Source organism: Hesperophylax consimilis, chromosome 26 (genome assembly GCF_061612785.1).
Source record: "Hesperophylax consimilis isolate HC1 chromosome 26, BYU_Hcon_1.0, whole genome shotgun sequence".
NCBI classification, from domain to species: Eukaryota; Metazoa; Arthropoda; class Insecta; order Trichoptera; family Limnephilidae; genus Hesperophylax; species Hesperophylax consimilis.
In genome coordinates this window covers 17,227,811-17,254,993 of record NC_142861.1, presented here as the reverse complement: position 1 = coordinate 17,254,993, position 27,183 = coordinate 17,227,811, and the positions used below count along the sequence as shown (strand labels likewise).

Sequence of the window (27,183 nt, the reverse complement as noted above, 5' to 3'; positions counted from 1 at the left end):
CCTTGGAAAGCGTTAAATAATTAAAAATTTAAAAAACGAAATTGTCCTAGAACATGTTCCTTTTAGAAAGCACCACTATTTTGTGAATTTTTGGTATTTTCTTAGTTCCTCTTTTGGCCAACGGAAAAGTTAACCGTATCAGGCTGCGGTATAGAATTCGGACAGTCTATATATTCATAATTTCATGAAAGTCACATTACATTATTACACTGGTTATGCTAAAGTTGAAATTGATTCATTGCGTCGACCGCATGTGAAATTGTTTATCATTCAATCTAGTCAAAATTCAAAAGAATACATTTCGATCAAGTCACAATCACTGGTTAGAAAAATGTACCCAGCTGAATATGAGGAAATTTCTGTGATGTCAGAGCTCAACAAATGAAAGATTCTGCAAATATACATAATTGTTGGTTTTCAATATAATTTCTCAGGGGCTTACTGGGAAAATGCTACAAAATATTAAATACATTATAAGGCGCGTTCCGACGCGAGTAAAAAGTAGCACATCTTTTTCATTGGCTGTTGTTGACTAGAAAAATAAGCCAAGATACTTTTTACTCTCATCTGAATTCTTACGGTGGTTAGCAGCCCTCCATACTAGCGACTGAATCCTAATAAAAATACTTCAATATAAGATTTAATCGAAGATCTAAGGTCGGGGTTTTAAAGAAATTCAAATGTAACATGGTCATTAAATGGCCAATCCGCGCCATTTTGTTTTTTTTTACAATTGAAAGATCCCCGTCAAAAGTCGAGTCTGGGTTGGTTTCAGCTTTATTTCAAATTGTGATCTGACAAGCACAACAATTTTCTTTTTATTTTATGCTGACCAAAAATTTTTCTAATGCTGTAACGTACATAGAATCGGCCTTTCACGGGGACCTTTCAAATATAAGAAAGAAACAAAATGGCGTTGATTGACCATTGTTAAACACCCCAACCTAAGTGCAGTGAATATAAATTACAATTTACATCATGGAAATTGATAAGTAACTACCTAATTTTTTTATTTATTTATGTTAGGTTATCCATTTTTGGTTTATTGTAATAACTTAGATCTTCAATTGAATCTTAGATTTTGTAAAAAATAAATAATAGCTAGTGTGGAGAGCTGTCAACTAACATATTTATTAAAAAAAATTATACAGAATAGTTGTCTAAAACTACATTTTAGCTAAAATAATATTATTATCGTTAAGTTTGTGATTTTTTTTTTAGATACTTAAAAACATTCAATAAACAAATCATTGTTTAATAACAAATTGTTATTATTGCACAAGCTCAAACTATCTCGGCACGGTGAAACAACATTCACAGTTGATCGTGACAGTGTTGAATGTCTCTATGCGATGCTGATACACTGTCACACCATCAACAGTTGAATGTCTCTATCGGAGATTGGCCCGATATATGTATAACCATTCATAGTTGACTGTCACAGTGTCGGCTGTCTCTATGGGAGATGGGCACAGTGTTGGCGGTCTCTATCCATGTAACACCACTAACAGTTGACTGGCACAGTGTTGGCGGTCTCTATGAGAGATTGGCACGGTGTTGGCCGTCTCTATAAGATGAAGCACGAGCTGCTGGGCACAGGCCGCTTCCTGACGGCGGACCTGACGGACTCTTCGAATACGGCAAGCAAATTCTCGCCAGTAAGGGCCGAACACTCCACAAAGGCGGCAGCTCTGTAACAAATTAAACATAGCATTTCTTTACATCCTGAAAAAAGCTAGCATTTAAAAAAAAATATATAGTTTATATAGATCGGTCGGTGGCTGAGTTGAGTTGGGTCACACCCAGGCGTAGTGTGTTCAATTCCTCGGCTGACTAAGTCCTCCATCACAACACATGCAACATTTTCAGCTTATAGCTTATTATGGTGGTGGTAGTAGGAGATTTTCAAATATTGTCAGGTTATTCGTAACCCGGGATATACACCTAACATTTGTTTTATAATCTCCGTAAATTGTAAACCTTATGTTTGTTGTGATAATATCAAGGTAGGTCCCAAATAGGAAAAAATAGATATTTCAGATCTTTACTTAAAGTCCATCTTCGGTTAATACATCACGGACTTGAAACGAAGGTAGTAGGAATTGTCGAGTAGGTATTTCATTGTTATGTTAGTTTTTCTATATTTTCCTGCTACGAGCATAATCATAACCAATTGTGAGGATCTTGTAAGTGAACAATTGTATCTCTAATTTGTGTATTTAAAGTCTGCTTTGCTTTGCACTCCTTTCGTATTGTTATTTTGAGCGGCAAGTGATTGGATGGCACTCCACTAGCGGCTCCTAGAACCTTGGTATCTTTAAATTAATGGCTGCCTATTGTGCTCACTCGAACCTAGTTTCTTTATGGCGCGGCAAGTGATTGGATGGCACTCCAGTAGCGGCTCCTAGAGCCTTTGTATCTTTAAATTAATGGCTGCCTATTGTGCTCACTCGAACCTAGTTTCTTAATGGCGCAGCAAGTGATTGGATGGCACTCCACTAGCGGCCCCTAGAGCCTTTGTATCTTTAAATTAATGGCTGCCTATTGTGTTCACTCGAACTTAGTTTCTTCACAGTTCAGGAATGAATGAGACAATAATTTCTGTGTCCGTTTGTAACAACAAAATCAATATTTGTGTCATTATTTTTTCAATGATTGTGCAATTTGATTGTATTGATAGGTGTTTTGGCTGATTTCAACTACTTTATCTTTCTATAATTTTTTAATTTGATTTTTTCTCAGAAGTATTGATAAAATATTTTAATTAATTAAATTTTGATTTTATCCCCTGAGATACTGAGAAGTGATTTTATTTAATTAAATAACCCAATTTCAAAACAGAATCGAATTTTATTTCAGTCTATTTTGAAGTGCAATATACAATACCCAATTTTGCAAGATCCAAACATGTGTTGATCAGTAATTAGATATTCAATTCTGTGTTTACACAGTTATTACGGTGCAAAGTAGTAGTAATATATGCTTTTTCTATGATTTAGAAAAAACACATATTACTACTATTCAGCACGGTCGTGCTGTTGATAGCCATACCGATATTGATAATTCAATAAATTTGAAATCAATATACACTGGCAACTTTGAAGGTATTTTCTCCATGAATTAACATTCCTAAATGTCAAACGGCTAAGTAAAAGTAAAAAGTACTAATAAATTGATTGAAATAAAAACCTTAATATTCATTCGCAGTCTGCATGTACTTTTCGACACTAAAAATGGACTTAATTAGTTCATGAGGTCTGCAGTCATAATTAGAACACGGTAAAGCTGGGGCATAACCAGAGCCATACTCTAGGGAAAAATAACTTAATTATACACAAAAACACATATACAACACAAGCATAAACACTTATTTTTAGATCACTTCCCAGTTTTAGCAGGTGAGGAATCGAGTATGCTGGCAACAATAAACGTGCAAAGTTTTCTAAGAGCGGTCTATATTTTATCTCGATGGCCTCCTATCTCAAGGGGTAAGGCTCTCAATTAGCAATCCGAAAGTCAAAATCCCGACCACAAATTCATCAATAAAATTTACACAAGTACACAAGTAAATTTTATTTGATTAACTCGTGTTATACAATTTATGAATTAAAAATAATATGTTGTACGCTTGCGGCACTTTTCAGAGTGGAAGATACTCTCAGTAATGCTCTGGATCACCCTTCAGAATTTAAACATTGCTTGAAATGGCTTTAGCCGTGCGTGGTGACCAGATCTGAATAGCAAGGTACTCCCCTACCTTCCTTTTCCCCATCTCCTTTACCTCCACACTACCTTCAGCCTCACAACATACCCCAATAGCGGATGCCATAGTCTCACTGGTTCCAGACTGTTACACTGCGATTAAAACGTATTTAACCCTTTTAATTTAATCAAATAAATAATTTTACTAATGAGTGGCTCTGGATTTCTTCATTTTGCCGTGTACTAGTCATAACTAACAACTTTTGTCTCTTCAGGCTGGAACGGAATCAATCAATTGCGTCTTAGATGAATTATTTAAGTCTACGTATCGCGTATACGATTACTTTCATTTCTGAGAGAATAGTTAGTTAGTTCACTTGTACAAATTGACAGCTTGTCAGAATCAATTGATCGTGTCGTAGATGAATTATTTAAGTAAATGGATGGGTCAATCCGCACCAAATCATCCAGGCCATGTCACCCACCATCTCAGATTTTGATGAAACTTTAAATTTTTAATCCTTCCATATAGATAAGAAAATATACCAAATTTTACCTTCCTACCTCAACTCGTTTTTTTTTATGGGCAGTTGAAGTTTGGGCAAAATAAGCGTTTTTACATATTCCGAGCACTCCGGAAGAGCTTGTACCTTCAATGAAAAAAAATTGTATCTTTGTCATTTATAGTGCAAATGCAATGAAAATTTTCAATATTATCAAGAAAACTATGCTGATTGCAGAAAAAAATAAATAAACCCTTTACATTTATCTACTTGACTTTAAAAAATTACCAATAGTAATTTTTTAAGTAATTTTTGGGACGGAAAAGGTACTTTACAAAAAAGCAATATCTCGGGAAGGTACAGTGTTAATGAAGTAATTTTTTTTTTATTCATATCTACAAATAGCATAGAATCACATACAAAAATAAAATTCATGGCATTTTACTTGCTTCAATAAATAAAATCCATTTTAAACTTTTTTCAAACTTTTTGTAATTTTTTTTTATTCTTATCTACAATAAACATAGTACAACCTAAAAAAATAAAACTCCTGGTATTTTGTGTGCTTCACAGTGTAGAAACGTTTTTAAAATAAGAAATCTTTATCATACAGAATTGTTCTAGGTTTTTTTAAATCTAGATACAAAAATAAATAAAATCCATTTTAAACTTTTTTCAAACTTTTTGTGATTTTTTTTATATCTATTTTTAGTTTGTAATTGGGCAAGTTATAGTTTAGGTATATAGCTAGTAATATAGGTTGAATGAATGGACTAATATCAAAGAAACAGTCCTAGAGACAAGTCACTACATGGAAATGATGTATCTGCAACAAGAACAAGACAGAACATGAAAATTACTATCTGCCTCATCACTAAGTTTGCAGGATACTACATGCTTTGTTTCCTCTGACATGCTTAGTTCTGAGTCAGCTTCAAAGCAGTGATCATCTATATAAATACAGTAGTTGTTTCATGTTATGGTGTACGTTGTTAAAATGTCTCTAATCGAAACAAGTTTAGTTAAATGTAGTGTGGGACAACATAATGGTACTGAATGTGACAAAAAAAGTTATACTAAGTCAGAGAAATTAACAAGTGTGGATTTGTTAAGTGAATTTGAAAAAAAGCTTATTCAACAAAGAAGTTTTGTATCTACAGACTTGGTTTTCAACATTTGTGAGCACCACAGAATATTTAACTTAAATAAATATGAAACATTTCAAAAAGCTTGTTTTGACCCGTTCCAAAGCCACAAAAGGAAAATTACAAAAACTTTAAGAACAGTATCCTTGGAATTTTCAGAGAACATTAATACCATTCTAAAAGTAACTAATAAAGCAATCCCTGGACAAAAAATTTGTAATGCATGCAGAGCAAAAATTAGTAAGAGCCAAAACCTTAACAATGAAATTGAAGAGCTTAACACTTTTCAAGAAGACATAAGTGAAGTTGAAAATGTTTTAAACAAAGAAATTTTTTTACAAGAAATCAACACTTCTTTAACTGACATTGGAGAATCTCCATTTAAACTACATGCAATACCATCCCACAGTAAGTCTAGTTACGCTAAACGGAAGTTAGATTCTGCTTGTTCAACCTTAAAGAAAAAAGTAAGTAAAGTTTTAGAAAAAGAATTTTCCCCAGTAAAATGTGATGCAAAAATACCAAGATGTATTCAAGAAAAAGCTAATGACATGGACAGGCTTGTTGAGTTGGTTAAAAAAAAATTGGAAACACAAGTTACACGCCGTGAGAGAATTCAGCTTCTAACTCTCGCTCCAACTTCGTGGAGTAGAAAAAAGGTTGCTGAAGAATTCAGTGTTGGTGAATACTCAGTTCGTAAAGCACGAGAGCTACTAAATGAAAATGGTATCATTGCTTTACCTGATCCAAAAAAAGGAAAACCATTAGACCAAGGAACAGTTACTTTGGTTAAAAATTTCTACCAAAACGATGAATTTTCTCGTGTTATGCCAGGGAAAAAAGATAAAGTTAGCATAACCAAAAATGTTTATGAACAAAAAAGACTATTGCTTTGTAACCTGAATGTACTTTATGCTACCTTCAAGTTTGAATACCCTGCTTCAAAAATTGGGATTTCGAAATTTTGTTGGTTGCGTCCCAAATGGTGTGTGCCAGTAGGTTCTCCAGGCTCTCATTCTGTCTGCGTTTGTGCAATTCATCAAAATGTAGTGTTGCTTCTTAATGCTTGTGACAGTGAAGAAACGTACAATGATTTAATGGACTACTTAGTGTGCTCAAAGAACAATAGAGACTGTATGCTTCGACATTGCGATAAGTGTTCAACATCTAGTGAAAATCTTAAGAAACATTTGTTAGAAAAATTTGAAGAATGGGACCAAGAAGATGAAATTACATACAGTGCATGGGTAACTACTGATAGAACACAGCAGGTTTCAGTTACAGTTCCCTTTCATGAATATGTAGAACATCTTGTGAAGAGTCTTGTAAAACTTCTTCCTCATTCTTTTATAACAAAGTCTCAATCAAAATATCTCAAAGAGTCCCTAAAAGCACAGCTTCAGATAAATGAAGCTGTTGTGTTATTAGACTTCAGTGAAAACTTCTCCTATGTTATCCAGAATGAAGTCCAGGGTTACCACTGGACGCAAGACAGTTGTTCACTCCACCCAGTGGTAATTTACACTTGTGAAGAGCCTGGCAAAGATCTCACAGTGTCAAGCTTGTGTGTAATTTCAGATGACTTGGAACATGATGTAAGTTTCGTTTATGAAACTCAAAAAATTGTTGCTCAATTTTTAAATCAAAAATTTCCCCAAATTCAAAGTGTTCATTATTTTACTGATGGTTGCGCAGCGCAATATAAAAACTGCAAAAACTTTTTAAATCTGTGTCACCATCAAAAAGACTTCAACTTGAAAGCATGTTGGTCGTTTTTTGCTACGAGTCATGGGAAATCTCCCTGTGATGGAATAGGTGGAACAGTAAAACGTCTTCTAACTAGAGAAAGTTTGCAACTTGGCCCTGGCAACACTATCACAACTGTAGACAAAACTTTTAAGTTTTGTCAGTCGAGAGTAGAAAATATATATTTTTACTTGCTGAGAAAAGAAAGCTTATTCACTTGCAGGCAACAATTACAGCAGCGTTTTTCACAAGCTAAAACAATACCAGGCACTCGAGGTTTCCACTGCTTTGTTCCTCTGTCTGAAAATGAAGTTGGCACAAAAAGGATAAGTTCAGATTCAGATTATGCTTTGATTTTTAACTTCAGTGGGGAACGAAATCGCTCTGAGCAACTAAGTATGGTACAAATTTGTACAAACTCTTATGTAGCTTGCGTATATGACAACCATTGGTTTTTTGGACTTGTGGTTTCCAAAGATGAAGACGAGTGTGATGTATCAATCAAGTTTATACATCCTTTTGGCCCAGCTCCATCCTTTTACTGGCCACATCAAAAAGAAGATATTTGTTTTGTTCCACTACAAAATATTTTTAATATCGTTGACCCTCCCACAACAAAAGGTTCAGGAAGAGCTTACTACTTTCTTGAAAAAGACGTTCATCATGCTGATCAAAAGTTCAACCATCTTATGGGTCAGATCAAGAATAAAAGTAAAAAATGAACTTGAACATTTATTTGTAAACAATATTATTGTAATGTACTTTCATTTAACCTAATCCTACATTGCCTGTTTTATTTTTATTGTATTTGTTTTTTAAAGAGTTAACTTTGTATTGAAAAGAGTTAAAAAGTTGATCTTGTTATAAAATATTGCTATGGTGTATGCATTCAGGGTAAGGAACAAGGTACATTATTTTGTTGGTGCCTTAAGCTTACATTGCAAGCTTACCAGCATGTTGTAAAGGACCGAATAAGTTTGACTTTTTTTATTTGCAAATACAGTATCTAGATTTTAAAAAACTTGGAACAATTCTGTATGATTAAGATTTCTCATTTTAAAAACGTTTCTACACTGTGAAGCACACAAAATACCAGGAGTTTTATTTTTTTAGGTTGTACTATGTTTATTGTAGATAAGAATAAAAAAAAAATTACAAAAAGTTTGAAAAAAGTTTAAAATGGATTTTATTTATTGAAGCAAGTAAAATGCCATGAATTTTATTTTTGTATGTGATTCTATGCTATTTGTAGATATGAATAAAAAAAAAAATTACTTCATTAACACTGTACCTTCCCGAGATATTGCTTTTTTGTAAAGTACCTTTTCCGTCCCAAAAATTACTTAAAAAATTACTTTTGGTATTTTTTTAAAGTCAAGTAGATAAATGTAAAGGGTTTATTTATTTTTTTCTGCAATCAGCATAGTTTTCTTGATAATATTGAAAATTTTCATTGCATTTGCACTATAAATGACAAAGATACAATTTTTTTTCATTGAAGGTACAAGCTCTTCCGGAGTGCTCGGAATATGTAAAAACGCTTATTTTGCCCAAACTTCAACTGCCCATAAAAAAAAAACGAGTTGAGGTAGGAAGGTAAAATTTGGTATATTTTCTTATCTATATGGAAGGATTAAAAATTTAAAGTTTCATCAAAATCTGAGATGGTGGGTGACAAATCCAAAATTTTCTGGATGATTTGGTGCGGATTGACCCGGATTCGTATACATGATTTATTTCAATTTTAAGAGAATAGTTAGTTCACTTGTACATACATATTGACAGCTTACAGAATCAATCGATCGCGTCTTAGATGAATTATTTAAGTAAATGGATCTTTTATGAAATTTATTTCAATTTCAAGAGATTAGTTAGTTCACTTGTACATATTGACAGCTTATCTGATACCTTGGAGGACGCGCTAAATGCAGCGGCTTTTGTCTACCGACTGTCGGAAACACAGACATAGGAATTAATAGACGAGAAGATAATGGCGAGGGGTAAAATCAACTGTTGAAGAACGAAGGGGGTTAAGCTGACTGTGATTCGTCAATAAATCAATCTGACAGTAAATAGGCATCTCGCATTATAATATCACCATTTAGTTCTTAAAAGTAAAATCTGCCTTTGAATGAATAGACATTTTTACATGGGAGCGCAAATTACTCGCCACGTTATGAACTAATTTGCGAAGTCCAAATTCGGCAAAGTAAATTTCTTCTGTTTGCAGAGTCGTAGTTAGTTTCAGAGTATTTAGTTAAGACACTTTTATAAATGTTCATAATTTACTTCCCAGCAACCCACCAGCTTTGTGTTTCGCGTCCAGACGTTTCTCGATGTGATAGTAACAACTGATTCATATTATACGATGTGAATATGCTTAAAATAAAGTAAAATAATGCTTATATATGGAATGTAATACGACAATTGGGTTTATTCTCTTTTTCACATCTATTTTTACAAGTTTTCATAGTACAAGTCAACATTTTGCCGTGTTATTTCGTAAAATGAACCGATGATGCCTCGACCATAGTTCGCACAAGAATGATGACGTCACGTTTTCAAATTTCACTTGAGGCCATACGCGAGCACAGCCGGCTCCAATGGAACCGGTATGGGGAGTGGGGATAATACGCTTTTAATCACTTAGGGCAGGTCTACTAATATTCATATGTCTATGGTCGGAAACATATTCTTACTTTGCTTGCAAATATCGCTAACTGACCATAGAGGACAGATTTCGTCAATATCGTATTGACATTACGCTTTATTGATCATCCATGCTAGACATCCCAAGCCTTGTTCCCGTCATGATGGATATTGGCAACATAGTTCAGTTGGAGTCTTTTCAACCTCTTCATATTTCCTGCATAGTTTACTGGGGTACATAGTGCATTTGGGTATGTTGTGAGGCTGTATGAAGTGGGAAGGGAAAGGAGATGGAGAAAAGAAAGGTTGGGAAGTCATTCTATTCATATCTATTCAGTTCTGGTCATCATTTCAAGCATGTTAATGTGTAAGTACAGAAATATGTTGGTACTAACTTGATTTTCTTTTTAAGTCTTTTTCCTTCTTGCGTTGTGACGAGGTTATTTTCTTTGGGACTGCTGTGCCTTAGGTCTATCTTTGTAGCTGAAATAAATACACAAGATACGTTAAACAAAACAATATCATTTAGTTGGATGCACGTACGAATGTGACATTTTGAAAATTGGAACAAATTTACCTTAAATGTATTAGTAATCATCAGATGATTACTTTTCGAATAAGTCCATTTTATCAAAAAATTTGAACTTTAATACCAAATTTTAGCATTAAAAAAAAATACAAATTATTGTGTAAATCTGACATCTACCCGATGATAATATTTATACGTACAAAAAACTTTATTCAGAAATAAATAATTAAATACGCCAATTTCGGTTGCCTCAATGAGTAAAATTACAGTTAAAATTCAAGTTCAATCAACTTTTAATTTTCAAAATTGGAACTGATAAGTGTAAATCATCTCAGACAAGCAATAAAGTAAGTAGGTAACTACCTTAAATTAAAAAAAGAAATTAATAAAATAAATATTTATTAAGATTATAACGAATGTCGCGTTTAGAGCGTGAGCACACAGAGAGCGGTCAGGAGTTCCGAGTTCCGAGTTCCGCGTTCGGCGTTCATTAGAATGTACTGATACTATAACAACAACGCACACAGCGGGCAGTCAGACCGCGGCGGTCAAAACGGAACGCCGCGTTCTAAGAGTTCTTTTGCCGCCGAGGCAGAGAACGCCAGAACGCCGCGATGTTTGAGGTTACAAACACAGAAAAGTTAATTGAATTGGTTAGGGAAAGGAGTTTGTTATACGATTTCAGTGATGTAAATTATAAAAAACGCGAAAAAAAAGTCGAAGCTTGGTTTGAAATTGCTACTATGTAGTAAATTTAAATTTTAAGTAAATTTTATTATTAGTAAATTCGCCTTGTTCTTCTCGCGTTGTGTTGATTGGGTGCACCCAATACTTTCTTTCCTTTTTAGAAGCTGTTAAGCTCCACAAGAGCAATATATTTTCACGGATGATGAACTTTCTAGTGACATGTTGCATATGCAAAGACCCAAACGAAACTAGAACGCGAGAATTTGAACGCCGCTTGTGTGCGTTGGAACTCTTGAGCGGTCAACGGTCACTAGAACGCAGAACTCTGACCGCTCTCTGTGTGCTCACGCCCTTAATCTTAAGGATTTATTCATGTAGTTTTTAAGAAACACTAATTAAAATAAATTTTAAATATGTTTATACAACATGGTTATCATTATCAAATTGTAAACATCATAAATTGCTCAATATAATCCAATAAAAGAAAGATAAAATAACATAATGAGAGAAAAATGTAAAAACTAGAGCTCATAATTGTGTTTAGCAAAGTCCTGTTTAAACTCATCCATTTGGCATTTTATCTATCGGTAAATTTGTTTGTATGTTCCGTTTCTGGTTTTGAAATTCTGCTGCATCCACTTTATTATCCAAGCAAGCCTTCCTTTGACTAGATGGCTAACTTTGACTAGATGGCTAACTTTGACTAGATGGCTAACTATGACTAGATGGCTTACTTTTACTAGATTGCTTAATTTTACTAGGTGGCTAACATTTTACTAGATGGCTTACTTTGACTAGATTACTAACTTTGACTAGATGGCTAACTTTGACTAAATGGATAACTTTGAATAAGTGGCTAATTTTGACTAGGTTGCTAACTTTGAATAAGTAGCTAACTTTGACTGAGTTATTATAGTAATTACCCGCCTGAAGAAAGTTTTAAAAAAGTAATATCAATTCATTCCATGTGTTACTTTGGACAAATTGTATAATTCCTTATTTGAAATGAGAAAAATTTATGTAGGTACCTACTTACAAATCTTATGATGTCAGAGAAAATTTTGGTTTAGATTTATTATAAGAGAAAATTAGAAACATGCTTTTAGTAAATTGAATCGGGGATAAATGGAAGATGTTATTGTATATTGTGTTTGCTCTTCTGAAAAATTAATGTTATTTACAAAATTCTTAATCATAGTGAGAGTCAACATACCTACTAATACAATTGGAATGGTGGGTGAAAAGTGTTTGACTTCTGGGAACCATTTGTGTTCTATGTTCTCGTAAGACGATCTACTGGATATCGAGTAGCATATTATAAAGCAGTTGGTCTGAAAAATAAAAAAAATACATTTAGCACAAAATAAAATAAATGGATTGTCAGGCTCAATGTTAATTTAGTTAAGGGTATGACAGTGGCCGCATTCCTGTTCTGTCCCGGTAACCGGACAAAGTAGAACGGTGACAAAACAGAACTTTATGATTTGAGATTTTCATAGCCAAAATAACTTGTTTTTGGGTTATCTTGCCGTGTTGCGCTTACTCCTTCTTTACAATGGACAGCGTTACAGTGTCAGTTTATCATCTGACATCGTGATTCAAAATATGTTAGGTTAGGTTATTGTTTGTTCTTTATTATTTTTCTTCACTTTTCTTCAATATTATTACATCTACTTTGAATAAAAACTTACCACTGACGGCGCGTGCAGTAATAATAACAATATATATTTGTAAATGTAAATAAGTATGTTGGTAGTAAATCTCTACTTTTAGGATAGTTGTAAGCTTGTAAGTCATATTATAACAGTATTTTGTAAATACCCACTCGGTCATAAAAATATTTATAGTTTTAAGTCACTAGTATAATTTTTAGTTGCAAGTCACCAGTTATAAATCCTAATTACAAGCCACTAGTAATAAATCGAAGTTATAAGTGTAAGTGCTAGAGTACATGTTAAATGTAGGTATAAATTAAGTTGAGGTGATTTTCTCATAAAAATGGCGTTATATAATGATCAAAACATTATTATTATTATTAGTGATATCTTTGCTACAAAATATCAATAGCTGTTGAGTCGCGTTGTGTCATATATGCCCCCAATTGACACATCCTCTCGTTCTCTTAAAACTCAATCTACCTTATTTTCTATTACGATCAGAGAGATGATGTAAACAGTTTTAGAAATTAAAATTGAATTTCAAGCTGGAATATTTCAAAATAAATCTTTAATCTGACAGATTTTGTAACTAACATGATACTATATAGTCACAATTGTAATGTATTGTTCAACAACTCACATTGGGGTATGACAGTGGCCTAAGGCGCTCATAGTCCTCCTGTCCGGCTGTGTCCCAAAGGGTAACGTTGTAAAGATTGCCGTCCACCGTGATGTTCTCAGCGTAATTGTCGAATCTGAAAATACATTAATAGTATATTTTTTAAAGTGTACACGATAGATATATCATAGTAATAAAAAAGAAGCGTGCTAGGATCAAACTGGACGGAATATCAAAGTGGCTATGCAGTAATTGTTAGGTGTACAAAAACTAACCTACTAACCATCACGCAATTTCTCCGCAGGGGCCGGACAAACAAATAACTCGGTCTTGGCAAATCCTTGCTTCATTCACATTCTTACATCGTCTTGATTATTAATTCTGTTATTTTGACTCATGACATGACCCAACTCAAGTATTTGGTTCACTTGATCGTGCAAGGTCTTCCTCTGCGTCATATAATTAATATTCTCCTTTCACTCATTTCTTCATTCATTCTCTCTACACGCCTAAAACTTTTAAGATTTTCATCTTCCCTTTCTTAATCTTACTCATTATGCTTATATCAGCCGTGCATTATTTGCGAATCTCCACATTTCCTATACGATCATACATGATTTTACAATACGTACGCCTCAGGGACTCATTTCAATGAGATTTATTTTATTCACAATTGCATTACATCTCGATTGTCCAGAGTCATGGAAAGAAAAATCCAAAAATTATCACTGTATTCGAAGACTTTGGGTTATCTTTCCACAGGCGGCCACAAAGCAACTGGCCGAAAGTATTGAATTTCCGTAAATCGGACTTCAATGCACATTGTCGATGACGTAAGCACATTGACAATTGCTATTGATCGTCTCCGGTCTACTTCCCATAGACAGCTGTCACTCTAAAGTTTTTTTTACTCAAAATCATTGAGGTATATAGATAAAGTCGATTTTCCTTACAAAATAAGTGTAAAATGTTGTTCCAATGTGGAGAGTAGGAAGGAAGTAGAGGAATATCTCGGCTGTCTAAGTCGCCCAAACCTTCTGACCTCGAACAAACTCAACGCATGGAGTCGCAGGTGACCGCTCGGAACATTTGGGTTACCGGTGCACAAAATTCAAGTGCTCCTTGAGTTTCTTAACATTAAATAACCAATTTACAAGACTACCGATGATCTTTTCCAGTACGACTTTTACAATATCTCAGTGTGCATATCGACATTTTGAAGGTATTGCCGGACACCTGTGCTCGGCGAGTGCTTATACCTTGTAACCGACAGAAACCCGTGGTATCTCACAGCAGACAGCGGTGTGGCCCATACTTCAAATGCCAATTTTGGCTCTATCTTCACATATATCGTAATACACTAAATACACTTCTTTAATGTTGATAAAATATCTATGGTCTACAGCTGCACATTGTGACAGCACTTGATGAAAACATAATATGGTATGTGGTGTCTTCCACAGTTCTTCCACAGTTGTCTAAAGGGTTAAACGCTATTACTGACATGATGAAACTCACACAGTGGGGACATAGTCCAGCGGGAACTCCTTCCTGGTGTAGACGATGAGCATGCAGGTCTTACCGACCATGCCATCGCCCACTGTGGTTACCTTCAGGGGCCTCAGGTTGCCGTTGACCATGGTGCCAAGGTCATCCACAACTTCATCAGTCAGTCAGCAGTCAGTCAGGCAGTCGGCTAATTGGGGGCACCGCCGACAAACAGCATTATCTTGTTACCACAAAGGTGGAGATCTGGAAATAGTCAAATGAACATAATTTTTATTTATTTTTACACTCCTTTTCTCTCTCAAGGCCTATGTTATCTTTGTGGATGCTGTGAGGAGGGTGTTTTTGAGGAGAAGAAGGGGCGAACACGGGTCTTGAAGAGGCCCATGGTGTAGGAGGTAGGGAACAAGGAGGCCGGGAAACACTTTCACAGCCGAGCTGTTGAAATCAAGAACGAGTCATAAAAATTACAAGTTCTGATGTGACAAATTTCAACCATGTACCGCAATGTTGAGCATGCGTTTGGCGTGTTTCCCGACTATGCACCGGTGCCGAAGGGGTCAATGACGCTAGTACCTGTTGAATTGAAATACACATAGAATGTTAACATTTCCACCGGACTGTTCTTTAACGATTGCAATCCATTTGTGAGAAAGCTACAAGCCAAAAATGTGTATACAGCGCCCTTGAGGTGATTTTGCACAAAAACGGCGCTATACAAGTCATCCAATTATTATTATTATTTATTATTATATTCTTGGAATGCTTTATATCATGGGTCGGCAACCAGCGGCCAACCAGAGGCGTCTTGGTGCGGCCCGCAAGATATTCCCCGCAACACAAGTGCCGGACAAACTCATACACAATGGAGTGAAAATAAATTGATATGCAATATGTATTCAGATGTTAAATCATTTGAAATTAAACTAATATTATTTATCAAATGTATCGATGAAATAAAACTCGATCATTTTCCAAATTGCGAGAAAGCAGTAGAAGAAGCTGGAATAAATTTTGTTTGGCAAAATACTAAACTGAAAAGGGCATTAATACAAATTCTAACTGAGTTTCAAAACCGGTTTACTGATTTCAAAAAGACTTCACGCTTACGGAGATTTTAGAAAACCCCTTCGCAGTGGACATCGATAATCTACCGACCGATTTGCAAATCAACGTGAAAAAAATGACTGAATTTTTATGGGAAAAGTACAAGGAGTTAAAAAGGTTTGCTCAGCAAATATTTACTATGTCCGGTAGTACAAAAAAAAACTTGTCAGCAACTTTTTTCAATTCTGAATTATCGAAAAAACAAACATTGTTCTCGGTTATTGGATTCACATTTAGACGCATATACACGCGGCTCTACTACAAAAATGCAAGCTAATATTAAAAAACTTGCAACCACAAAAATCTCATTGATTTTATTAACTGCAATAAATGTCGTTAAAATAGACAATAAACGTTTTATTTTTAGAACTAAAATATTTGTACACAAATATTGTAGGTTAACTATAATGACAACATGTAATCCAAGTCAGTCAAGCCTGTCAGCAAACTTATTCAAGGAGGGGAGGGGAGTAGAATTTGTGGGTTGATTTCTCTATGTAGGCCGGTGTTGATTCGCGTGGAGTTCCCTAAATGGCGGGATTCCCAAATTGAATTGGCGAATATTCTACAGCATGAGATTTATTTTGGGGGTAGAATTAACAGTGAATTTGGTAGTTTTTTAATGTTCACCCATATTTGACCCTTTTACAACAAAAGGTTGCCGACCCTTGCCTTATATCGCCACGAATACATGTAATAGGCATTAAAATCTCTTGAAAAATGGAGTATAGAAACGCTCGATTTCAAGCACAAAAGTGGTTTTTATATATTTTGTAAACAATTTTATAAGAAAGCAAAAAAGTTAATCAAAGGAAACTGTCACAGATAATCTTATCTATAATATACATATTTTTTAAAGTTGTTTCTTTTACGGGATCATATATTTCAATTGAAAATATATATTTTTTAGTAGTTTACATTTATATTTTTGATTGATTACCTTTTTCTTTATTTGTATTCTACTCAAGGGAAAAAAATTATCTAAAACATATTTTATGATATTCATAATGAAAACCAATTCATTATAAACATTAATCGAAAATAGTGATTTAGCATAATCATTGGCAAAAGAAATTCAAATCAATATTTCGATTCTAAATTGTGGTCGTGTACCAGACCGATAATAAATTCAATAAGATCTGAACCGATTATTCAGATCTGGGCACGAAATCCAGCTAAAGCCATTTCAAGCAATTGACAACTTTTCATTGTATCAGGTGCCTAGTAAAAAAATAATATGTAAGTAAACCCTCAGGCCTCTGGCATACTCTGTCAGATGATCAGATTATTTCCGCTTTGTAATAAAATAATATATAAACATATCTGAACATATCCGAAAACTAAAAACGGTTTTTGAAAGGTGATGAAAGATGCTTTCAATTTTTTTAATACAAATAAACATATAATGGTTTGAATACAACATTTTTTAGAGCAAACATACACATTTTTAAATGGCTCAAATTAGGTGTTTTCTAACTAAAATTGCTGATAACAAAACAAGAAACATACTAATTTTATTAGACAAGTGTATTATAAACGTTATTTTCACAGTAATTAATAAGGGTGTACATTTTAATTTTTAGATTTGAATATAAAGCGTGGTGCTTTCCTTTCTAACACCAAAGTTTTTTTACAATAATACAACTATTTTCAATTTTCGAACTAGTTGATTGAACTATCTCTTGGGCCGGCCAATTTCAATGTTTTTTTTTGGTTTGAACCTAGACTAGGACTGGAGTTAACAACGCTAACAACTGAGCCAAATCCTAATTGGGTAGGACCGACATTTATTTCGTATATTAACTGCTTTAATATCATCCGAATATCCGCATGTCTATTCGTGATGTCCACCAAAAGTTGATAGAATGCATTGTCACTGACAACAATTCTATCTGACAAATAAGAGGTCGATCAGATGTCAAAATAAATATAACAATAAAATGCTAGATTATGACGTAAGAAAGGATTACAAAGATGTGAATACGTACCTATTTTATCATTAGAAATAGGTAGGTACATACTAGGTAGTTAGGTACACTAGTTTACAGGTGTATAAATCATGGCTTATCTGACGAAAAGTAAATACAATCATTCAGAAAAGAATCGTTGTTTGAAATATTCCAACCTTTCCCCAATATTGGGGATGTAATTTCACTGTGTCTGGACAGATGAGAACGTTTGTGAGGTATTCACATAAAAATAATATTAAAAAAACGTAAGATTAGCTGACTTATCTATGAAAATAATGCGTATATCTTAAATTATCTTGTTTTTCAGGTGTTTGAATACCATAACTAATCTAGCGATAAGCACAACACATCGAAACACAAATAAATAAGTCATTACTTACAACTTACAACTTAAAAGGTTACAGGATGCCAACATTATAAATCAGGTGTGATATCAATAAAATCAAGTACAAAACTTGACTTTACTAATGAAATGATTGATTATGTAGACTTTAAATGAGTTATATAACACCAAAAAGAACGTACCCTTGAAAATATCAAATGCAAAACGTTTTCACTTGGTTTTATCCTGGATTTATCACTTATTTCACAGTAAAGCACATATGTTAGACTTAAGAATGACTTCGTTCGTGGAGCGTTCTTGAATTCAGTACTCACTGAGAGCTCTTATCAGACTTGATATCAAACGTTGTGTTATTGCCTTATCGTTGATGACTGTGTATCAAAATATTTATACGTGTTATATTGCGATATTAGCGGGACTGTAAGGTGTACAGTAGGCACAATGAAGCCAGCATTGTAATTATTATCAATTATCAGATTTAATTCAATTGCCGTAGATAGATGTCACTACTTGTGTTAATCTATTCAATTGTAAGAATTTGTACTATTTATTTTTGTGATACTGGTCGTGTCAGTGTGCCTGAATAAAACTAATCTCATTTTAATTAACATTTTCAAATTCTGAAATTCTTTCTCGAGTCGATAATCAATTTCATTGACCTGTTTAGGGCCTAGGATTTAGAAGTTCTTACGTAGGTATGTGACGTCACGATGGTAAACTCCTCTGCGGAAAGAACCATTTAAAATTGAAAAAAATTAAAATTGAATTAATTCAATTTTGACAATATAAAAATTAAACGATTTTAAACTCAACCGTTTTTAGGTCACCATTCAGAATCGAAACGTTGCTTGGCATAGCCAGATACTTCCCAACCTTCCTCTTTTCCATCTCCTACCTTCAGCCTCACAACATACCCCAATCGAGGATGTCACAGTCTCACTTGTTCCGGACAGTTGGGAACAGTTTAAAATCCAGGGCAATACTGAGAGTAACACAAAATACATAACTTCTGATATTAACTACAAGCCACCGATTATTTTTTAAATATCGACCTAAAAAATTCCAGCTACGGACTCGATTTACTCGAAAGCTAAAATCAAAAAAGTTATACCACACAATCGACTATGAAATTGATATATGTATGGATTCCAGAGTATCCCGCTTGTAATACGAGTTTTTGGACACACATAAAAAACCACATAATTTGTAATCACGGTTTTACCTTAATTGTTACATTTTTAAACATATTATTTATTTGGAAAATCACAGTCGCTGCGTAGTAAGACAACATAAATAAATAATTAGTGATACATACATGATAGCCCTGTTCTAAACCTAGTCACCGGATTTTCCTGGTAGCGGTTAATATGTTAATAAATATACATATAAAGGACACTACTGCATTTAGTTCAGGAAGAATATTGCTATCATATATAAAAATGAAGATCATGTTGGTAGTTTACAGTTTCAAATTTCGGCTGTGATCGCTAATATTGTCTTCAATAATTAAATATTACAATTTGAGAATTTACTCACTAATTATTATTACAAGAATAAATTATTTAAAAAAAAATTATCAAATATAATTTTCTTGCGCTCGCCGGGATTCGAACCCGCGACCCCCGGATTCGTAGACGAAGATCGTAGCCACTCAATCAAAGCGTCTGTTTTGTACGATAAAGATACAAAATACAAGAAACTCTCTTGTAGCTTATGGATAATGGATGCGGATATCAGACCCTGGGGCATCCATACTGGAAGATATACTCTGTTTCAGAAACGAAACGTTATTGCTTCAAATGGCTTTAGCCGTGTTTGGTGACCAAATCTGAAGAGTATCAGACTCCAAATGAGATATAGACCCACCAGTTTTCCGCTTGTACTACGAATTTCCTGACACCGTGTAATTATTACGAAATATTGTTTGTTTCATTCTTATCAATTATTTAATAAAAAACAAGACAGTGAAAAAACATTTCTTCTAACCTCGGGCGAAACCGGGTAGTAATCAAAATAAATCTCACCTTTCTGAGATATCTTATCTGTGCACTCGAAGGCTTCGTTAACGCAGATATTTGGGAAACAAAAAATCTATTGTTTTCAAAAATAGCTCGTTGGTTCGATGGTTTTACTTTTGGCCACCTTCAGAGATAACTATGTCAATTTTATTGCCACTAGTTTCTTCACATGAAAAACTTTTAAAGAAAATTCAACACACGATAAATATTTTAACAGTAGAATTAAATTTCACAAAAATAAAATGTATTTACACAAACACTGAAACACGAGAAGATCAAGAAATTAATGGGAACTTCATTAAAAAGTATCACGAAAGTAAGTGGATTTCATTAAAATGTACCACGAAATTTCATTAAAATGTATCACGAAATCAGGGGAATTTCATTAAAACGTATAACGAATTTAGGGGAATTTCTTTAAAAATTGCCACTCCCCACGTAAAGTAAAGCGATTTCTGTATGAATGGCGGAACAATTGTGCAGCTCGCGGCTTACTGCGTGTGCAGATTAGGCACATAGCCGTTATTATTATTACGTTTTACACATCGCACATAGTCGGTTACACACACACACACAGAAGTAATAACAAGGGCGTCACATATATATATTTTTAATGTGAATATTGTCACAACATTGTCTCCCCATTGTCTGAGAGCATTTTTTAAGGTTCAAAAAACCATAAAATCGAGTCAAGTGCGGTGAGATACTAGCAAATCCACTGTGGATTTCTTTTCACAGTAAGGTTAATCAAATCTTCTCTAACAGCAACTAATTCCTATTTACCGAAGATATTTCTGTCTGTTTCCCAATTGAATTCAATTGAGAAAACACCAATTTCATAACAGTTATGTTTTGTTCATCGTGGTATATTTAATATGTTCATTAGGTAACTAATCATAGCCGACGGCAGTAATGGCACCCCTGTTGTTCGAATGACGCGTATCTTCTCCTTCTCTGACGCCTACGTTAATTAACCATTTCATTCATACTCTCAACTCCAGGACGAGTTTATCAATTAGAACTTTGAAACAATTCAACCATTTATAATGAGAACTTTACAATATTTGAGGTGAGATTCTGTTATTTCACAATGAAATCATCTAAAACAATGGAAAATACTCGTAGAACTCTTTCACAGAATTTGAACAATTCATTACATATGAAAGTTGATTTTCAAGTTCTGTGAAGGTTCTATTCAAGTTCTGTTATTATATCATCATTGGCCAGTTGTTTCACAAAACTGAATTAATGAATAACAAAGAACCTGCAAAGCACTTGAAAATCAACTTTGAAATTTGATGAATTGTTCAAATTCTGTAAAACAACCCGTCCTTAGTATCACCTTGGTGTAAGATCACCATTCTGAATTGAAACGTTGCTTGAAATGGCTTTAGCCGTGTTTGGTGACCATATCTGAATAGCCGGGTACTTCCCCTCTCCAATACCTTCAGCCTCACTTCAGCCAATTATTTGTTGTAAAATCGTAGTTTATCCTAATTTATTAGTTGTAATGTACATGTTTAACGAAGAAAGAGGTGGATGAAGAATAATCTACATAATAATTTATTACTTGTTATAACTTGTTATTACTTGATATTACTTGTTATTACTTTTTATTACTTTTTATTCCTTTTTATTACTTGTTATTTTTTGTTATTACTTGTTATTACTTGTTATTACGTGTTTTTACTTAAATAAACCATAAAGTAAATTACTTGTTTTATGTAAAAGCGCTAAGGGTGTAAATAAATAAAAATAAATAAATTTTGAAATATTGTTGATATAAAACATATCGACAAAAATATAACTACTTAATCAGTGATAGGTATCGTTCGAACCCTGATTTTTTTATTATTTAGGACGGGTTGTTTCGGAGAATTTGAACAATTCATCAAATTTCAACGTTCATTTTCGGGTTCTGTGAAAGTCCTATTCAAGGTCTGTTATTATATCACTGTAGGCTAGTTGCTTGACAAAACTGAAATAAAAACAGAACTTGAAAAAATCTTTCACAGAACTTGAAAATGAACGTTGAAATTTGATGAATTGTTCAAATTCTCCGAAACAACCCGTCCTAAGTATTGAAAAAAATAATATGGAATTGAAAAAGGCCCAGGTATTCCGGTTGTGACGAAGTCGGCCTCTGAAGATAATGAAAATGATTATCAGTTCAAGTACAGGGTTTCCAATAAGAGGTGTTATTTTGATATTCAATCGTAAAATATCAATGGTTTCGTTGCTTGTGTGGCACGTAGCGCCGTCTTGTTGAAAGTAATCGTTGTCCAGATCAATACCATCCAATTCCGGCCACAAAAAATCATTAATCATCTCTCGATAGCACAATCCATTCACCGTAACTGTTGCTTCAGCCTCATTTTCGTAAAAGTAAGGTCCGATGACTCCGCCGGACCATAAACCGCACCAAAAAGTCACACGTTGAAGATAGAGAGGCTTTTTAACAATAAATCTTGGGTTTTCCGAGCCCCAGATGCGACAATTTTGCTTGTTGACGAATCCACCGAGTTGGAAATGGGCCTCATCACTCAAGATGATTTGCATTTGATTCACTCAAGTGAATTTTAATAATTTCAATACGTTGTTGATGCGTGTATCGTTTCATTTTTATCAATGGCGTAGTTTCTACTTGTCAAATATCAAAAAATGACAGCTTCAAAAGAAACATCTACCGAAATAGCGGGCTATTCAAAATAACACCTCTTATTGGAAAACCCTGTATGTAAGAATTTCGTCCTTTGAAATATTATTTGTTTAAATCATAGACCTTGAAATCAATAGACGAGTCAATCGGGAAAAGGGGAGGCGGCGTGACAGTTCCACTTTCGGTGATTTCTCGATGAATCTTGTAGTATGCAGGTAACTCACATTGTAATATCGCCATTCAGGCACATTATGGTGCACAAATTCTAGCCATTTAACAAACTTAACTACATATCCCAAATTAGGTAAAAAAAAGTTTCGGCTTGTTTCCAAAATGTAATATTTTTTACACTTATTTAGTTATTTAGTTAGACACTTTTAAAAATGTTCTATAATTTACCCACGATTCTCAATCTTAGCGTTGCTTCGCCGTGCGATTCGTTAAAGAACGGACAATCAGATGCTACGCAGAAAAGTTTGACAATGGACAGCGCTCCAAAACTTTGCCTTACTTTCTCGAACTGGTTATTTAAATATGCGCTCATCGGTTGCTCATGTCATAGTTTATTCTGGTGCTAAAAATATGGTCACGTGGTTTGCCTCAATCTCGTCAAAATGATACCCGGATTTCATTTTAGGACAAATCTATGAATATGGATGTCTATGGGTATAAATGGAAAAAGTCAACTTTGTTTACACCACTATTTTTGATTAAAATTATCAATATGTTTCAAAATCAAAGATTTTCTGATAAGAGGATACAATACGATTCATTTCCTCAGAATAAAATCAACGTGAGGTTATTTCGGATATGCCCTCAACACAGTTCTATCGGTTTATTTCTTGTGATACAGTGGTTGAGTGTCACCCTGGTGCGTCGGCAAGTCCGTCTCGCATGTTGTATTAATATATCGTATTATTAATAAAGTGTCCAATCAATACCTCTATATTGATTATATATCTTTTAGTGAAATTTCCACGTCAATATCTCTGTTTTAATATCTACAGCAGTTGAATGCTTTGTTTTTACACCGATTTTCTTGAATGATGGAGGTGGAATGTTCCTACCTACATACCCACCATTAATAAACCACTCACCTACATACCACCAAACTCCACGATAAAGTCAGGTGATTGACTTTGCCAGTGTAGCGCGAGAAAGATATAGCATGGCGTGCAGATGCCATAATACAGGGACATCCCTAGCATGGCGTGCAGATGCCAGAACACAGGGACATTCGTAGCATGGCATGCAAATGCCATAACACAGGGACATCCCTAGCATGGCGTGCAGATGCCATAACACAGTGACATCCCTACCATGGCGTGCAAATGCCATAACACAAGGACATCCCTAGCAAGGCGTGCAAATGCCATAACACAAGGACATCCCTAGCAAGGCGTGCAGATGCAATAACACAGGGACATCCCTAGCATGGCGTGCAAATGCCATAACACAAAGACATCCCTAGCAAGGCGTGCAGATGCAATAACACAGGGACATCCCAACCATGGCGTGCAAATGCCACAACACAGGGACATCCCTAGCATGGTGTGCGAAATAATACAAAAAAATATATTTAGAGAACCAATTTTTTTGCATGAAATAAACAAAAAAATAACAATATTAAAAATTGTCCAGTTAAATAAAACAGGACTACGCTACACACAGTCCATCATGACGTTGGTATGGCATACATTGACTCTATGATTCCCAGAATACCAAAAACATACAAATGTGTTGATAAGGGAATTCTTGGCTAAGCATTTTTGCCGCAAATCTGACGCAACGCAAACACAACGGTGCTATGAATTAGTATTCTGGAATTATTGGGACTTCATTCTATAGGTTTTTAAAGTCCATGAATGTCAAAAACCTAAACCATGATAATAATGTTTGTATTCGTATTTCATATTTATTTTACTAAAATCAACATTGATATTACATACTGTCTGTGCAGATAGAGAAGCAATATTATCTATACATATATTAAAAAAATCTCGTGTCACGGTGTTTGAGGTCGCACGATTTTTATGTATAATTGTTAGATATGAGAATAGATTTTAAAGTATATTTAATACCGTTAGATGATTAGGGTGACACTATCCAGATTTTTTTTCCGCTTTTATTGATAAATAATATTTTTTGTAGTTTTTGTTATTTGGTATCAATAAATATCTATAATCTTAAATTTTCACTCTCCTACCCCCACCCTACCATTTTTAATCATGATTTTAGTATTTATGTATGAAAAAATTTAACCGTCGTTCATATTTCAAACCGAACGAAACTATTTACGTTGTTGAATAACAGATGGCGCTGCGTTCGCTTCATCGAACATTCATCCACACATGCGCAAGTCATTCACGAGAAGCGTCGCGACATTTTGACTTTTCATTTGGCATTTGTTATGAATCACAACGCAGTGCGTGCATAATTTTGTACGATTTATTTTAATTTATCTATTTGCGTGCGTGTATTACAGTGGACAATGCCAGCAAGACGCAAGGGTGCCCATTTTGGGCCATTTCGAACGAATAAAGCAACAAACATGCAAAATAGTAGAGCAGAAAGAACATACATTCAAATCCAATAAGATTCCGAAAATGTGCGTGTGAGCATGTCGCAATTGGGTAAATCTCAATCTCAAGAGAAACGAGCTGAACGAAATCAATTTCTTTTTTTTTTTTGCCACACCGTGTTTTTCACATGGACAATTATAATTGGCATGTTCTCGAGTGGGCACACCATTGGGCTTATTTGTGTTAGCTAAAGACGGACTGACAAAAAATATTGTTCACTCAATTGCTCTTCGAAATTAATATTGATTTTCTTTATTTCATTTTCCTACTTAACGATAAAAAATATATTGATTTTTTTTTCACTTTTCATTTAACTTTTAAAAGATCGAGCAATGAATATGTCCGTTACTTTAATGAAACACATCGAATTAAGACAATGAATGGTTGGCGTTTTTTTGTTGTTTTTATCGGCGGTCATCGTCTTCAGTGCTATATTCATCTTTCTGCCATAGATCCCATCCCCACACACTTACAATACATTCGTTATTTTTTATTTAACAACCGAAATATTCACTATAAATAATTTATATGGCAAAACAACGTTTGTCGGATCAGCTAGTAATAATAATATAATTAATACTATCCATACTACTAAATTTTAATCATATTTAAATGAAATCCTCATCACGGGAGATCCCAGTGAGGATATGATTGCATCCATTTGTTAAAGAATAAAACACTTCTTAGTATAAGCGCGTGCTGCTTTTACGTCCCACAGATGGCGTGTTTTTTTTTTTTTTTAAACATGTTTGTCGACCAAATGGTAATGTTTTTCAAAAAAACATGTTTTAAAATACCGTTGTTCTCTATTCAATGGTTTTAACTGTCACAGGTAGGGTTGCCAGACGTCCTTTATTTTAAAGGACGTCCTCTATTTCAGACCCAAAAATTGATCTTGTCCTCTAATTTAAAATCTTCAATAGAGGACAATACTTTGTCGTTTAATTTGGAAAAAATAAATGAATCAGTGTGATTTTGCGCGATGTGATTTCACAGAAAATATTAATTTCCATTGTTTGCAGCCGCTGACACTGACGAAAGAAATTAAGTTCCATAATTTGTGCATCATGGTATCAAAACTACAGATACCTAATACTAACCTTGATGCATTGTATGAAGAGTTCTGTATATTAAAGCCTCTCCTGACGAAAATTATAGACGATAAGAAGTGTGAAAATGTTCTTGAAATTTGGATTCAGATTCTCAAATCTACGGATGAAAACAAGAATCTGCTAAAAATAATACAATACGTATTTTCCATCCCCGTTTCTAATGCCCAAGCCGAAAGGATTTTTTCCTTGTGTACGAATACGTGGACCAAAAACCGAAATAAGTTAAATATTGATACTGTAAAAGCAGAACTACAAATAAAGTCGAACTTCAACATGAAATGCAAACAATTTTATAATTTCATTATTGAAAACGAAGAAGCTCTTAGAGCAGCCAAAAGTAATACCAAGTATTAACTTTATTTATTACTTTAAATGCAAAATGACTAATTAAGGTCGTACTACTTACTTGGCTTCGATTAACATTGTGTATTAACATTGGTTTTTTATTAATAAATGTAACTACTGATACCATAACAGCATTTTATCAAAAAAATATTGATGTCCTTTATTTTCATCATATGTCCTTTATTTAATCGTATCAAATCCTCTATTCATAAAACGGGAGCTGGCAACCCTAGTCACAGGTGACATCTATATAATATAGGTATATAAAAATAAACGCGTATTCGAATGCAACGTTTTGTCAAA

At 34.1% G+C, this 27,183-nt stretch overlaps 1 protein-coding gene across 7 annotated transcripts in view; it reads right to left on the bottom strand.

The window, feature by feature from the left end:
* Positions 1-695: 695 nt before the first annotated feature.
* RhoL (Ras-like GTP-binding protein RhoL) overlaps positions 696-27,183 on the bottom strand; it is a 33,191-nt gene continuing 6,703 nt past the window's right edge. Inside the window, exons 1-6 of one of the 7 annotated variants that reach the window (XM_089647347.1) lie at positions 22,965-22,983; positions 14,757-14,990; positions 13,260-13,374; positions 12,175-12,292; positions 10,141-10,228; positions 696-1,691 (exon numbers count right to left, since the gene is read on the bottom strand). In XM_089647347.1, coding sequence (XP_089503473.1) covers positions 1,568-1,691; positions 10,141-10,228; positions 12,175-12,292; positions 13,260-13,374; positions 14,757-14,878 — 567 coding nt within the window. In that variant the 5' untranslated portion in view covers positions 14,879-14,990; positions 22,965-22,983 and the 3' untranslated portion in view covers positions 696-1,567. Of the gene's footprint in view, positions 1,692-10,140; positions 10,229-12,174; positions 12,293-13,259; positions 13,375-14,756; positions 14,991-17,839; positions 17,856-18,346; positions 18,495-20,030; positions 20,160-20,188; positions 20,626-22,964; positions 22,984-27,183 lie in introns of those variants that run through there. The other 6 variants (XM_089647340.1, XM_089647345.1, XM_089647346.1 and 3 more) reach the window with 6 other exon arrangements.